Source organism: Anarrhichthys ocellatus, unplaced genomic scaffold (genome assembly GCF_004355925.1).
Source record: "Anarrhichthys ocellatus isolate YVR2014 unplaced genomic scaffold, GSC_Weel_1.0 scaffold75, whole genome shotgun sequence".
Lineage (NCBI taxonomy): Eukaryota > Metazoa > Chordata > Actinopteri > Perciformes > Anarhichadidae > Anarrhichthys > Anarrhichthys ocellatus.
Genome location: NW_022280105.1, coordinates 142,461 through 158,610, shown reverse-complemented (window position 1 = coordinate 158,610; position 16,150 = coordinate 142,461). Strand labels below are relative to the sequence as shown.

Here is a 16,150-nt window from a genome sequence, read left to right as displayed (position 1 = left end):
GTGTGTGTGTGTGTGTGTGTGTGTGTGTGTGTGTGTGTGTGTGTGTGTGGCCCCCAGGTGGTGGAGGACTGCTACAACATCCTGAAGGGGTACGGCTTCCGCTTTGTGAGGAGGGGCCCCATCTTTGTGAAGGGGAAAGGGGAACTGCTCACTTATTTTCTCAAGGGAAGAGACAAACAAGGCTCATTTATTAATGGCTCCTCTGTCACTCTGCCTCACCAGGTGGTGGACAGCTAAGGACCACACACACACTCCCCAGCGATCACCTCTAGGGTGTGATGACTGCAGGGCGAGGCAGTGGAGAGAGTTTTTGGAATATAAAGTGATTTGCCTAAAATTGCTCTAATACCTGAATGTTTACAAGTCAAATTAAAACACCACTGACACACTTCATACACACCTGTGACAACCCACCACTCACTACTGAACACACACACACACACACACACACACACATACACATATTCACTGTCTGTGGAAAGATATATGTGCCAGTAGAGATTGTATTTGAATATCATGTTCAAGATGAACCATGGAACTCAAAACATGAAGAATTGGATAAATGAATGAATTAACAGGAAAGATTACAAACTGACAGGAACACCAGGCATCTAGATACAGCAGTAAAGTTGAGGGTTGTCATGCCACCTAGTGGACTGACAGACACATTTAATCATGTATGGCAGCAGTTTATAAAAACTTGTAAATCTAAAATAAATGTCAAGAGATTCTTTGAAAGAGATCCAGTGTTTTGCCCCCATCCTAACGTAATGGAGGTAATTGGAATGTCATTAGTGAGTATGGAATAAGCTTCTCCTGTGACATGGAACAGCTTCTCCACATCTCTCCACCACACTGACGGTGTCTATGAGTGAAAACAGGCTCTGACACACACATGGTCACTCATAACAGATGGATCAGGTTCAGCAGCTACTGGTCAGACTGGTGAAGTTGTTCTGTGGTATGCACCTTAACCACTCAGCTATCAAAACTCACTGCATTTAATTCAGGTCCAATCATATGTCATCTTACTACAGAACAGATTGGATTTATAGAACAGTTATTTATTTGATTGTAAATTGTGAGCATGAGGATGACTAATTCAAACTGACTTCATTTCATTTAAATACAATGATGGTCTTTATGTCTTTCCATAGACATGTCTCAGATAAAAACAGAACATTGATCACAGACACACACACACACCCTCAGCACAGTCACACTCCCTGGCTTTTGGAAGCCCAGACTAAATTTTGGACCGCTGCCCATTTACAGAATACTTCCATGTATGGAAACCTGACGAACTGATCTGAGCTCAGATTTCCTGTCTTTGATGAGGAAGAGGATGTGGAAGAGGACCAATGAGAGGCCAGAGTGTGACGATACAGACTGATCTGCCACCTGTTGCTGCCAATGTGTGGTTGTGTATAATAGTGTGTGCGCATAGTGTATTTTTCCACAGTGAAAGTATTCTCTCCTTCTGATCAGATGTGTCAGTGCTGTGCTCTCCTCTCTGCTCCTGGAGCTCGTACAGCACACTGCAGCGCTGGCTTCTGGGTGTTTCTGTGCCTCAGAGTGTTGAACATGAAGGAGAACACGTGTGTGTACTGTGTGTTTTAGGGGACGGATAGGTGACGGTGTCCAGAGGGTAGCACATATGAAAGAAATATTTTTCAAACTTATTGTGGATTGATGGAAGTGCCTATGACAGCTGTGATCACCATGTTTTCATGTAGTTAAACCATTCCATGGCCTTCTACAGGCAGGGGAGATTCTCAGAGTCCTTTCACAGTATTCCTGTTTATTTCAACTTACTCTGGTCAGAATTTGTATTGGTTATTGTACAGTTGATAGCTGAGATGAGCAGACACGATGACATTACTAAAAGACACCCACCAGCAGTCAGAGGATCGGGCAGGTTGGAAACACAGCAGCAGGTTAGCCAAACTTATTTGAAGAGAAAAAGAAGGCAAACTGTAAAATGATTCATCAATTACAGTTTTCAAATTTGGCTGCACTTCCTGTAGTTTTGTGCACAGTTTTCCTGGGATTTCAGGTGACTCACTTTCAGTTTACACTTAATATAAAATGGTATAGATGAGCTGATGAAAGTGTTTGTATCCAACCTGTGTGAATATCTGACTGCTCCTGTTTCTTGACCCATTAGACCTATTTCAGTGATGTCACTTTGACATATGATCTCAGCAATTAACATGGAGAGAACAATGTTTGAAAAGCCAAAAAGGACACAAGCTGTCATAAACTGGAATTTTCCTTTAACTGCATAGTAGTCATGTGGAAGAAGAAGGCTGGAATGAAAGATTTTAGAATACAGTCAGAAAGTAAATTTCATATTGTAAAATGACGACGGCAACAAAAAGTTCAGATCCATGACGTTGAACTAGTTGCACCTTTCAACGTTGTTAGCTCAAGATTTGGATCAACTCCATTTCATCTGTGTTCATCTGCAATCATCTGTGTGTCTTGTTAGTCTCTGCTTGCTAGGTTGTGTCCAGGGACAAAATGGACATGGACGTTTACCAATGTTGCCAATGTTTTTACAGTTGCACTTGGCTGATGAGGTCTGGTGGTCCAAAAACTTTTTTGGTCCACACAGAAATCGCACAGGCCCTCACATACCTGGGCTGTGTGGCTTTGTGTACACAGACGGTCTAATTGACTCCTAGGAGGACACGTCTTCTAACAGCTTCAGGAGGTCTCACCACCTGGGTCATCTTGGTCCCTCTACCCAAGGTGGAAGTAAGGTGCAAAGGCTTGACACCTAAATCAGACCTAATTACTGACATTTTGGACCAATTGCAGGCAAAGCGGGTGTTTGGAGGAGGTGAGCAAGGCTATCAATAGGTCATGACTCGCATGCAGGGGTTCTCTTTAGCCACAAACATTTGCTTGTGATTACACACCAAATTCTAATTGCATTAAGGGAACTGCTGACATTACTCCCCTGAAGTTTGTATTTGGGATGACAGCAGTGACATGCAGCAGAATCGGCACACCCACCTGGCAGGAAGCAGATGTACTGTATGTGTGTTTAGAGGGAAAGTAAATGTATACTGCTTATTCCTCTGCTGATGGTAAAGCCCATTAATGTCTCTGTAGAATGGGATGAAAGTGCAATAGTTTCTTCTTCTACAAACCTGACATTCCTCTTCAGGAAAGCTTAAATCATTCCTTCCCCTTTAATTCATATTTTTATAATGTAATGTACAAGTTCTGTTCTATTTAAAGGGAAAACGTGAAAGGACTGAATGTGTCCTAGTTGCACGTAGAGTTTAGACAGTGTTTATTGGTCAGATTTATTTATTGGAAATGACGGACATTGTTTTGTTTTTCTTACATAGATGTGAAAGTGCCAATCATAAAGGAATGGCTTTAAATGAAACCACAGCTGTTTCCTGATTTGTAATGTAAAAGAATCTCAGGCTTGGGAACAACATTTGAATAATGTGTGATGATCTAGAGCAACAACACAACACTGACAGGTGGTCCGGAGAGCCCGCGGCAGCAAGGCCAGCTGATGGCATCAGAACAACAAACCGATTCAATCTTGTGGTTCTAGTTGTTGTTTCCGTTCAGCTTTTGTCAAAATTTGATAAAGAACTCTGATTCCACAGTTTTAGTGGTTTCAATTAGATAAACTGTAGATCCCACTTCTGGTTTTAAGTTGAAAGAATTCTCATTTAGTGTACCCTCTTTCATTTCAGTTGTCATCATAAGGTGAGTTAATTAAAAAAAATCCCAAAAGACGTGCTTCAGTCTAATGATTACTGCACAGTAGGTGGAAACTACAGCACCTTGACTGTGGAAGAGCTCAACACGTCTGCAGGGTGACGGGATGGAGCAGAGTATCGGCTAATGAATCGCTCCGGCATCACAGCTGCTGCATTGCTTTGATTTTGGCTGCTTTATTTGCGCATGCTAAGTGAAATAGATTTAGCTTGGTGCTTTGAAAAGAGAGATTACATTACTATATACTGCATTGTGTAATGTATATGTACAGGTAAGTGTCAAAAAGAGTTGAGATCCCAGGAGAGCTGCCTTAAATGAAGGAATACATGTTCGGTATGTGAATCAGGCTAAGGGGACATAAAGCGTATACTTGGAGTTAAAGGATGAAATCTAATAATCATATTAATGCAAGTGTGTAGTATGTAGAATTATGAAGTGATTTAACAAATGTAAAACTGATAATAATAATAATGTATGTGTAACTGAGTAAACTGAAGTCTGTGTGTGTGTGGAAAGCTGATGTAAGCAGGGTGGGGGCCTTAAAGGCTGAGATCATAACAGATGGAGTGTTGTCCGAGCACATACACGGGTGTAACCTGACATGCTCAGAGCATTGAGGAAGTGAGAGCACCCACACAGGGAAGTTAGGTAGTTTCCAGAACACACACACACACACACACACACACAGAAAGATGGGTGTTGTTCGCAGCACATACACATAATCAATGATGTCATGATAATCATGTGCCGAGTTAGGAAGTGTTGGGGAGGGGGGGGGGAGAGAGAGCTCAAAGTGTTATAAAAAGAGAGACTTGCAAATAGCAAGACGGGATTCATCGCGGGACGCCGACCAAGTGCTCCATGGAGAAACACTGGACCTCGTTGGACAGCCGCATCGGAGGACTTCGTCTCTGTTCACGGAAAGAAGACAGCCGTTAGTGGCCAAAGATTGAAAGACGGAGATTTTCCTCTCCCCCCTGTTTGACTTTAACAACCGGACAACAGATGGACGCAGCCGCCCTAAAGACTTTGTACTGAGCCTGAGGGATCGCTGAACGGACTTCGTTGGCCGCGCAGGAGGAGCTGAAGGTCAGGCCGGACCTTCGCTCCTAAAAACCCCAAAAGGACTTTTTTATAACATCGTGAATCCAGCTCCACCGAGCCGCCTCGGCATCGAAACTAATGAGTATAATCTAAGAAGAAATTGTAACCTGATCGAATCAAGCATCGTATTATTTTATGTGAGCTGTAGCTGTGCCCCTGCTAATATATCCTGCAATAAATATCTAATCTGCATTTAAAGTAAATTTCTCAAGAGAATTCATTTGCCCAAGTAGTAAAAGTTCCTCATGGCAGTAAAAGGTTAAATCTATTGTATGTTAACAAGAGTTCTTAATGGTTATCCTAGTGACCGGTCCACTTAACAGTCCCTTACGGTTTTAGTTGTGATCCTAGCCGTTAAAATCGAACCTGGCAATTTACCAAGAGCCCGGATCCAAAAGAGGAAAGCTGCCATAACTGACGCGACTGGTAGAAGCGCCCGGCCAGGGTGGCCCCTCGGCCGAGTGCACGTTACCGGAGGAAGCAGGGTAGACGTCAGGAGTAACGGTAGTTAGCAGAAGCCAGGCGAGTTTCCTTGACAGAACACCAGCTCGCCAATCTTTTAATAGAGAGCTGAGTCAGTAGGTAGCCCCGTATCGGGCCAGAAAACCCCCGGATCTAAGATAAGTAACACTACAAAAATATGAGGCATCTTAATACTACAATTAATATATCAGAAAGTGGTATTAACAAAATGTACAGTTGTGGGTACAAATCTGAAAGTGCAAGTGAAGTAAACAGTAGATGAATGGAAGATAAGTAATACAAGAAACAATAAAATACAAGTCTGCAGTTTGTCCTAGTTAAAGGGAAAAAAGCCTTCACTGACAAAGAAGCTCAATGAAGGTTCAACATACAACTCAACATTGTTTTATGAGTATTTTCATGTAATTCATTTATTGTTTCATTTATTTATTTGTCATTTTCTGCAGCAAATACTCCATTAAAGGGGCACCCTGGTTCCACGCTCTGTACTATTCACGATCCAATAAACTGTTATTTTATGTGTAAGGAATATTCAATACTCACCTGATGCTGAAGCTGTCTGTGAACACATCGGGCTTTCTCTCTGCTGATGCTGAAGCTGCAGAAAGCACTCTCCCTCATCTGGGTGCGCACATGTAATTGTAATCTGTTAAAAATAAGTACAACTTGTTGACAGGCAGGGGCCTGGCTTGTTTGGAAATACTTTTAATATGTATCCACAACTGATGTAATCTTTGTTGCCCTTTTTGAGAAACTGATTAAAATACAAATAATTTGGCCTCAAAGGAAAAGCTTAGTCAATCTAACTCTACAGAGTTGAGTGAGCAGGTGGGCTTTTTACGATAACATTGACACTGCAGTCTAATACTGAGTAGAAGGACCCTGGACAGCACAAGTGTTCCACTGGATCTGCTAGTGTTGGGGCTGCAGGTAGCCTACACTTTTTACAGGCAAGTAATCCAGCACCGTAACACAGACACGTGAGGCCCCCGGAGCTGACCCTGAGGGCCCCTTCCAGCAGCACAGAGCAGGTGAATTTGAACATCTTTCATAGTGAGGATACAAAATGTGACAGACTACTTTAGAACACTGGACACAGATGATTGAGTCGATTTTAAACTGTTGAGGCTTTTTTAAGCGTTTCAAATTGTGTCACACCATCCCTAAGGTGCTGGGACTGTGGAAGGATTGGATCTTTGAGATAACAGCGTAGGGCAACATAAGAAAATGACCTGAAAGTATTTGTCAAGAACACCCATTGTGAAGGCCAATGAATGTGCAGAAGAGCCCGCAGTGAGAATGAAGTCATCTTTAATACTCATCTTTTATCAAATGATTTGAATCATTCACATTTGAATTGATCTTTTCCTGTATAACCATTACTGCATTAAAATATGAAGAAGCAATTATGGTGTGAGCGACTGGGCCTGATGTTTTTATACCAGGCTATAATATAATAGGCTGACACTGAAACACAGAAATAAACCACAATATCAGCGGGCTGTAACTTGAACAATTTAAATTGAGACATTATAGATAAATAAATAAAATAGAGGATAGCGCCCCTAACGACGACGCAGCCAATGCGCAGCACGCGCAAAAAGACGTGAAGGAATTTCTGACGTCACTGTGTATGTCTATAACAAGCTGCAGCTGTCTGAGAGCAACAATAACAAGCTCGACCCAGCAACACACCGAGGCTTTGACCGCACCTGACAGCAAACAACAGCACGGGGTTTCTCAAAATGTGGCCGTCGAAATAACTCTGGTCTCCGTTTCTTCATCGTGCGAGTCATAATCCGGGTTATCGTCACCAACACCGCCGCGAAACAAACACGGAGACTCGGCCGCAGGTGAACAGGGCAGTTCGAGGCTGCATCTAGGTCAGTGGGCCTCTCGGCGGCAGTACTGGTGGTTTTGTTTATATATATATATATATATATATACAGCGAGTCCTCTGCATACACCGTGGTAACATGCAGGCTAACGGGGCAGGACAGGACCGAGATTCAGAACAGTACTGCCCAAACGGTGCGCAGAACAGCGAGTCGTCCTCCACCGGAGTAGCTCACTCTAACGGACTTCTAACGGAGTCGGCCCCAAACAATGGAAACACCGTCAGTAACAACAACGGAGTGTCAGCTCAGCCTCCGTCCAACAACAGCAACAGCACGGCGGAGGCCAACTCGGGCGTGAAGAAGAAGAAGCGTTTGTCCCAGTCTGAGGAGGATGTCATCCGGCTGATAGGACAACATTTACACGACCTCGGTCTCAAGTAAGTGAGCCAGCTGGACATCACTTACTGTCAACAGAATGATCCTCCAGTGACCTGTGGACATGTTGTCTTCTCTCTAGTCATGGGAGAGAAACAAAGCCAGCCTCTCAGAGCACCAGCAGTGGGATGCTTGTCATTCATATCTATATCTATATCTATATAGATAGATAGATAGATAGATAGATAGATAGATAGATAGATAGATAGATAATCTATATCTATCTATCTATATCTATATCTATATAGATAATCTATATCTATCTATCTATCTATCTATCTATCTGCTAACATTCATAAACACACCTGGGTACATGGTACACATCTGAAGGCCTATACATGATCCACAAAGCATGGGGCTGCAGTAGATGAGACAACACTGGCCTGAAGTTTTTCATGGAATTCAAACTGTTTGTCATCCTGTTAAATGGAAAAAAATATTAATTATGTTATCAAATTTAGCTCTGTGGATATGTTCGCCATAGTGAAGAATTGCTCCAAAACATTCTGAAAAAAAGGTCAAGTTGGGACAAATTCAGTCATTCTGCTCAACGTTGCTTAATTTTCAAATGGAGTTTGCATGTTCTATTTACTCTTCATGAGTCTGTGTGTGGCAGCCTGTGAGAGAGGAGCACAGTGTTTACATGTCAGTGTGACCCATAGTCATGTCAATATACTGGAAGTCCTCACAGTTAAATGGGACGCAATAAACTATCAAAGGCCGAGAGTTCTAAAAGGATATTGGTCCTTGGTCGATATTTGAGGCTCCATTACCAACCTGTTGCAAACCGTAGCACAGACACGGTAAAACAGCGTTGTTACAGTCCTTGGTGATCTTCTCAGTCATTCAGAAAACACTAAACACAAAAAGAGAACTCCAGGATGGGCATCTCTCCACACAAGAAGCACAACTAACCAGGGCTGTACTTGATGACGTTTTTCTGTCTGGACATGTGGAGCTTCTATTGAGGTTTAGAAATGAAGCTGTAAATACTCGGCCTCATATTTCATGATGATTGGATTACCCCCCCCCCGTGCTGCTGCTGTGGCTCTGTGCTTACTGTCACACAATCATATGTTATTTATCAGTCGGTCACATGACACAACTTTACTTGTTCAAGTTCAAGTTCCAGTCATTGCATTAAAGATTGATCATGAGTGCTGAAGTTATTATTATGACGTTGATTGATTTTTCCTCTGCTGTGTCATTGTTGACAGTCAGACGGTGGACCTCCTGATGCAGGAGTCGGGCTGCAGACTGGAGCACCCCTCTGCCACAAAATTCCGCAATCATGTCATGGAAGGAGAGTGGGACAAGGTGAAATGCATATCTATATCTAATGTCTAATTTACCTGTGCTTGAAATCTATGCTAGTCAGTGCTTGTCTAGTAATTGTCTTATCTTTAGTGAATCCTTCCCCGTTTGTGTTGATCATGCTTTTTCCCTCTCTTTATTCAGGCTGAGAGTGATCTGAATGAGCTAAAGGCGTTGATGCAATCTCCGAGTGCTATAGTGGTAAGTGGCAAGCCCAACACTCCTCAGACCACTGACAGACAGCTTTGTCTCTATGCCGTGTTCAACAAACATTTTATGTACAGCTTTGAAAATGGGGACAAAATAAAACAAACCACCAGTAATTAGTGCTTGCGTTCAAACATTTATGTCGGTACCACAGAATAAAAAAGGGAAACCATCAAGAAGTTTCATCGAACAAGCACAGGAAAAACACAAGGACTTAAATCGAGACTTCAATGAGTACTTAATGTCAGCTCGGAGAACAGAAATACATCAAGCATGTCAAGTTATTAAACTTGACATGCTTGATGTCAAGCCCCTGTATGTTAGCCGTTAGCGGTGCTGCTAACGTTACTAGCTCTCCTGTTGATTTAAACATGATTGATTGTTTACAATGAAACATTATCAGAGATCAGAAAAGCATAAATGCAGATGTCCTGATCGCATATGTTACTGAACGATGTCAGTCAACTTTATTTCACACTGATGTTTAACCTTAAACTGTGTAATTAATCCACGGTTCACATGCGTGCCGAACCGTGAGGGGGGATCCGTGCAAATCACGGATCGACAGTGGTCCGTTACATTTAACGTTATCCGCTATATTTTGATAACGTTCAAATTTACCTTGACCCAATACGAAGGTAAATTTTGGGCCAAGGTAAATTTGAGTATGATGTGTTCAGGCTCTGTTTCACTGAACAGACCCTGAACGCATCATAATATAACCGAATGGAACCTTCGTTCATTGGCCGTTAACAATGCTGCTAACATTACTAGCTCTCCTCCTGTCAATTTAACCATTTAAACACGATTGGTTGTTTACAATGTAACATTATCAGAGATTGGCGACTAGAAAAACCTAAATGCCGATGTCCTGATCGCATATTTTACTGAATATTGGTCGATAACGATTTTGAAATGAAGTTTTACTGACACTGTGATGGTTAACTTTAAACTGTGTAATTGATACGGAGTTCACATCCGTGCGAAACCGTGAGGGGGGGGGGGGATCCGTATGGATCACAGATCAACAACTGTGGGCTATCATATGGTCCTTTCGCCAGTATTTGACAGGCCACCCCTTTCGCATCATCACAGACCACAAACCCCTTCTCTCCTTGAGGAAGATGGCTCTGGACAATTGAATATAAACAAGGAACTAAACACGCCAATGCTGACTCTATGTCCTGTCGTCCTCTGACAGCTGAAGAAACCACTGCTATGGTTGCAGCCAATCAGGTGAGATGTGTTTCCATTCACACGCAAACAGACACAGCAGAGTCACTCTCATGCGCTCCAACCACTGAACTGGCATCAGAGTCTGTCCCACTGCCTCACCTGCTGCGGACATAATATCGCAGGTGCAGTCTGCATCACCTGATACTGCAGCGGTAACTATGGACAATTCACTCCTGAATATGAACAGACCGTTCCTCATCCAAGCTCAAAAAGCTGATCCTGTGTTGTAAATAATCCTGAACTGGGTGTTGACTGACAGTAGGCCGCCATTTTTCGAACATTAAAGCAGTCTCACCTGACATGAGACGGTACTGGAGAGACTCCGCCTTGTTGATGGTCCCTTATGTCACAAGGTCAGACCTCCACCAGGTGACCCTGTTTTACAGACCGTAGTACCCAGTAGTTTACAGAAGGAGGCATTTCAAACATTACGTGGACATTCACTCTCTGGACATTTCAGTGTGCAGAAGACACTGCAAGGGGCACAAGTCAGATGCTATTGTCCTCACATAAGAGCACTACTATGATTGTCGGTTGAAACACACAGCCTATGAGCCGGGTGACTTGGTGTGCGTTGACCTTCCTGCCCTTGTAGACAAAAGCTGTCGCCAAAGTGGTCTGGCCCTTTCAAAGTGCTGCAAATGTTAGGCTCTGGCAGTGGTGACATTGGAGTGGCCTATGAACTGTTGGATCCGCCCTCACCTTCAGGAGGGGCTGCAGCAGCAAACAGCCCAGGTCCCTCATTGCTTATTGCACTCTCTGGCTCCAAACCTTATGTTTACTGGAGCCCAGCCACTGTGCCTCCAGATAGGACTCAGACTAATATTAAGGAGCTGTCACTACCATAACACATGTGGGAGACAATACTGCCACAGGATCTTCCAGTGAACTGTCTCCGGTAGTGCTGCCTTTTGAAGGAGTAATGACCAAGTCTGGCCTCTGTATGCATCCCCCAGTATGTTATGGAACTGTTGGATGAACTTTTGCTTGTTCTTGCTGGTGGATTAACAAGCATGTAGACGGAGAAAGACTGTTATGGACAGACAAAAAAAAGTGTATGCTGTTCTATTTTTTTTATTTTTTTTTATACTCTTTACTGTTGCTCCTTTTTTATTACCTGTTTATATTGGTGTTAAGCGTAAGTTGGTAAGTGTACCTTAGGTTATAAATTCAGCTATTTTGAAGTGAGGATACTTTTGGTGGGGGGATGTGTAAGAGTGGAATTGTGTGATGTAAACATAATTACATAAACACAGGTTTAAACATAATTGTGCATGTACAAACAAGTTCTCCCACACAACTTCCCTTCTCCGTTCTCTACACTGGCTCCCTGTAAGAGCTCGCATCCAGTTTAAGACTCTGGTGCTAGCCTACAGGCAGTGAAAGGAACAGCTCCTTCCTATCTCCAGACCATGGTCAAGCCCTACACCCCCGCCCGACCACTTCGCTCTGCTGCCACGGGGCGATTGGTTGCCCCGTCGCTCAGAGGTCCCTGCGGCCAATCGACCCTGTCACGGCTGTTTTCTGTCCTGGCCCCACAGTGGTGGAATGAACTCCCCACTGACGTCAGGACAGCAGAGTCGCTGCCTATCTTTCATCAGGCTGAAGACTCACCTCTTCAAGAAGTACTAACTTCTGCTCTGGTTTATGCTCTTAGATGCTTGTTTAAAAAAGGAGATGCACTTATGACTTCTTGTGACTAGTAGTTCTCTTGAACACCTATGTTGAAAACACTTATTGTAAGTCACTTTGGATGAAAGCGTCTGCTAAATGACTAATGTAATAAGTTTAGTATGATATTGAATTACTGTCTGTCATCTTGTTTACACATTTAGAATCTACAGTACAGTATCTACATGTTAGTTGATGATCTGATAGCAAATATGAGCACTAGTGGGTGCTGTTCACCCGGCTGGAGGTGATAGGGTTAAGTGAGGAGAGAGGAGAAAAAGAGGAGAGTGAGGAGAAGTTGGTTTTGAGCTCTTCTGGTTGAGATGTCACTAAAGTTATGAGGAAAACCCAGAATGTGTTGGACCGATTTATTTCTTATCATACACCCACGTCGCTTACAATATATATTTAAGTCATCCAATACAGTTACCAACACAGTTTACAGCACTAGTTTTTATTTCAAAATATCCTTTCCAAAGTCTTATTTCACCATAACACCATTTTCACCCTAAAGTCAGAGCAGAGCCTGTTTGGTTTGTGATTGCCAATCATCTCAGAGACTTCATACACTAGTGGGGCGACTGTGGCTCAGTGATAGAGCGGGTTGTCCTTCAATCAGAGGATCGGCAGGTTGATCCCTGGCTCTGCTAGTCCATGTCGATGTGTCCTTGGGAAAGACACTACTCCTGCAGGCTGTTCCTGCTGTGTGTGAATGGTTAGACAGTACTGATGGGCAGGTGGCACCTTGCATGGTAGCCCCTGTCATCAGTGTATGAATGGATGTGAAGCGCTTTGAGTGGTTGGAAGACTAGAAAGATGCTATGCAAGTCCAAGTCCAAGCCAAAAAGCAAAGGCTGATGACGGCGCATACTCTGCTGTGACAATGCTGTCTGTACGCCTGTCTGCCAACTTCTGTGTCCTATTCGTCTAGTATTGTCTGTCACTAAGATTGAACTGTACAAGGTGATCTAGATCTCATTAATGTATTTAATGAGAAGATGGTGCAGTTTGAACCTGAGCTGAAAATGTCCTCTGCAGTCGTAGTATAGGGAGCTCTCTTGTGCAGAGAAATTGTTCCCGTCAGTCCCGTCCCACACATGTTTGTAGATTCGTCCATTTGTAATGCAAAATGACCACTTGCCTTAATTCGAGCTGTGGTCTGTTTGAAGTCATCCGACATGTCTTCAATTCAATACTTAGTGTCATTTGACAGGAGGTATAGTTTTCAGTTTATCTTCTGATATTAGCATTACAAGGCATTAACGCCAAATATTGTTAATGAGTGAATAGATGGCACTCCGCTGCATAAAAAATCCCCTTCAAAAGAAAAGCATTTTTGTTTTTTGTCAGGCAAAGGCCCGCGACCCACTGGTTGAGAATCACTGGTCTAGTGGGTAGCTCAGCTGCTAACACTGTACTCAAATCCACACCACTGTCCCTGTAACAGGCCTTTTGAATTACCTCGTAACAGCGAGCCCACAGTTGAAAAGACTCACGGCCACCGTTGTGAAATGGTGGCGGTAGAGGAATGCCTCATGGTGCTTCCGAGGCGCTGCTGGTCGGCGGCAAAACTTCCCTCCGTGGGGTGAGAGGGAGCACTACGTAATTTATAACACAATATAAAGAATTCAAATACTTTGCACTAAAATGTTAAGATTTGGACGTGAATGTGAGGGTTGACGGTTTTCTGTGAGGGTTTCGGTGTAGAGCAGAGACTCGGGTGCAGACACAGGAAACAAGGTGAGGTAAAATGCAAGGTTCTTTAGTGGGCACCAAGCAGTCAAGAACAGGAACCAAAAACAACTCCAACAGGGAGCGGGAAAAAATCCAAACTGAATAAAAAGGCAAAGTCACAAAAAAGGTAGTGTCACAAACCATGGGACGGAGAGGGTAAACACGAGGGATGAACACTGGAGACAAGATGAGCCCACAGGGAGGGACAAGGCCGAAACATGAAGCACCCCGGGGGAAGAACAAATGACAATCCGACAACCGGAACAGGGAAAGCAGAGGAGTATAAATGTGTGTGGGGTGATGAGAAGATTGCAGGCAGGTGAGTTGAAATGAGTGGGGTTGGCAGAGGAAAAAGCCAGGGACAGGTGACTGGGCACAGGTGATGAGAATGAGCAACGATCAGGAGGCACACACACAACGCCAAGCCCAACCGTGACAGTGAATCCATCAACTAAACATCTACTAATTCCCATATATGTTGGTTTTCAGCAGAACAAAGAGGTTTAGGTGTTTAGCAACTCTTTAAGGATTATTTTATTTGACCGTGTTGATATTTGTATTGATTTTGTTAATGAATAAAAACATTTTCCAAATTGTTTGGTGTTTTTTTTATGCATGTTTGTATTTGTTCAAAAAAACTAAAACTAATATCTAAAACCCAAAATTGAAAACGAGACCTATCCTATGCACCAACATCCAAATAGCTGAATGTTTGGGTCCAGGCCAAAATGTCAAGAGTAAATGTTGCAGAACACACAGACTAATTGCAGACTAATTATTTGTTATTTGGGCCTTGTCCTCCTGTAGCGGATGAAGTTCCTGTTGCTGCAGCAGAAGTATCTGGAGTATCTGGAGGATGGAAAGGTCCTGGAGGCCCTGCAGGTCCTCAGAGCGGAGCTCACCCCTCTCAAGTACAACACCGAGCGTATCCACATTCTGAGCGGGTCAGTTCACCAGAAGACAGAGAAGCTGTCTGGAATGTGTATGGAAGCGGAGTTTTCATTTACACAGAATACAACAACAATTACAACGTGAAATGTTGCTCATTGTCTTCATGTTTAAATTTGACTTTTTCCATGTTGCAGTAGAATGTGTCAAATCCCCCGGAACTGTGGTTGAGTACTGAAGCTGCAAACAACCTTTGTGACAGAATTCCATTGTGGAACGGATGTAGAATCCTCTAAAACAACAAGACCATCACAGAACACTAAAACACTAGCACAATAGAACCCAATCCACACAGACAGGGTTCATCCCTTTCCATCAACGTACATGTATTACTCTCCTCAGTGGTCCTCAGAGCTCCTCCTGCTGAGAGCAGCTCCAGATAGAGCTGTCCATGTGCTCTCTTTTCCCAATGTCTGCAGTAGTGGGCAGATACAGACAAATTGTTCCAAACTGTGATCTTTATTCTTGGAATAGCAGCAAAACAAGCAACCCTTCATTATAGACATGAACACTCTCTCACCCACATGTCCCTGCTACACCAGCGATGGTACAACCAATGAGAATTTGGTCAGAGAAACATATCGTCCAACCATTGGACCAACAGACCCGAGGGTGTCAGCCTTAGTTGAAAATTTGATCTGAGGGGGGGAGCTTGAGGAACTATCTTAGTCACCATAAACAATGAAAACATAAGACGGCATCCTCTGGGGACCATGAGCGTCCACAGTGAATAGCATGTGGTACATGCTTAAAACAAGACTAGGTGCTGAGATATGGAACTCTGGATCAAACTGACCTAGGCCAAATATATACAGTTGTGTGAAAAAGTGTTTGCCCCCTTCCTGATTTCTTATATTTTTTGCATGTTTGTCACACTTAAATGTTTCAGATCATCAAACAAATTTAAATATTAGACAAAGATAACACAAGTAAACACAAAATGCAGTTTTTAAATGAAGGTTTTTATTATTAAGGGGGAAAAAAATCCAAACCTACATGGCCCTGTGTGAAAAAGTGATTACCCCCCCCCCTGTTAAAACATAAATTAACTGTGGTTTATCACATCTTTGGAAAACTGAGTTCAATTTCTCTAGCCACACCCAGGCCTGATTACTGCCACACCTGTTCTCAATCAAGAAATCACTTAAATAGGACCTGCCTGACAAAGTGAGGCAAACTAAAAGATCCTCAAAAGCTAGACATCATGCTGCGATCCAAAGAAATTCAGGAACAAATGAGAAACAAAGTAATTGAGATCTATCAGTCTGGAAAAGGTTGCAAAGCCATTTCTAAAGCTTTGGGACTCCAGCGAACCACAGTGAGAGCCATTATCTACAAATGGCGAAAACATGGAACAGTGGTGAACCTTCTCAGGAGTGGCCAGCCGACCAAAATTACCCCAAGAGCGCAGCGACGACTCATCCAAGAGG

The 16,150-nt window shown here is 43.1% G+C and overlaps 2 protein-coding genes across 6 annotated transcripts in view; both read left to right on the top strand.

Moving 5' to 3' along the window:
• The window catches only part of LOC116397907 (adenylate cyclase type 3-like), a 32,097-nt gene extending 28,694 nt beyond the window's left edge, over nucleotides 1-3,403 (top strand). For both annotated transcript variants that reach the window (XM_031873814.1, XM_031873813.1), the window contains exon 16: nucleotides 58-3,403. In XM_031873814.1, coding sequence (XP_031729674.1) covers nucleotides 58-237 — 180 coding nt within the window. In that variant the 3' untranslated portion in view covers nucleotides 238-3,403. The remainder of the gene's footprint in view (nucleotides 1-57) is intronic.
• A 3,492-nt stretch (nucleotides 3,404-6,895) lies between these two features.
• Nucleotides 6,896-15,592, top strand: LOC116397910 (WD repeat-containing protein 26-like). Of its 4 annotated transcripts, none has more exons than XM_031873822.1 (5): nucleotides 6,896-7,612; nucleotides 8,828-8,927; nucleotides 9,069-9,125; nucleotides 10,333-10,367; nucleotides 14,580-14,665. In XM_031873822.1, exons 1-5 carry the CDS (start codon nucleotides 7,314-7,316, stop codon nucleotides 14,584-14,586), a joined length of 498 nt encoding a protein of 165 aa, XP_031729682.1. In that variant the 5' UTR covers nucleotides 6,896-7,313; the 3' UTR covers nucleotides 14,587-14,665. The 4 variants fall into 4 exon arrangements, 3 of the variants coding, with proteins under 3 accessions (XP_031729682.1, XP_031729683.1, XP_031729680.1); XR_004213727.1 differs by having other exon boundaries at nucleotides 6,900-7,612; nucleotides 10,227-10,367; nucleotides 14,580-14,641; XM_031873823.1 differs by lacking the exon at nucleotides 14,580-14,665 and having other exon boundaries at nucleotides 6,900-7,612; nucleotides 10,227-11,727.
• Nucleotides 15,593-16,150: the final 558 nt, after the last annotated feature.

Coding starts and splice junctions, on each gene's coding strand:
- LOC116397910 (XM_031873820.1), top strand. CDS start 7,314: ATGCAGGCTAACGGGGCAGGACAGGACCGAGATTCAGAACAGTACTGC. Junction 8,928..9,068: donor TGGAAGGAGAGTGGGACAAG/GTGAAATGCATA, acceptor CTCTTTATTCAG/GCTGAGAGTGATCTGAATGA. Junction 9,126..14,579: donor AATCTCCGAGTGCTATAGTG/GTAAGTGGCAAG, acceptor GTCCTCCTGTAG/CGGATGAAGTTCCTGTTGCT.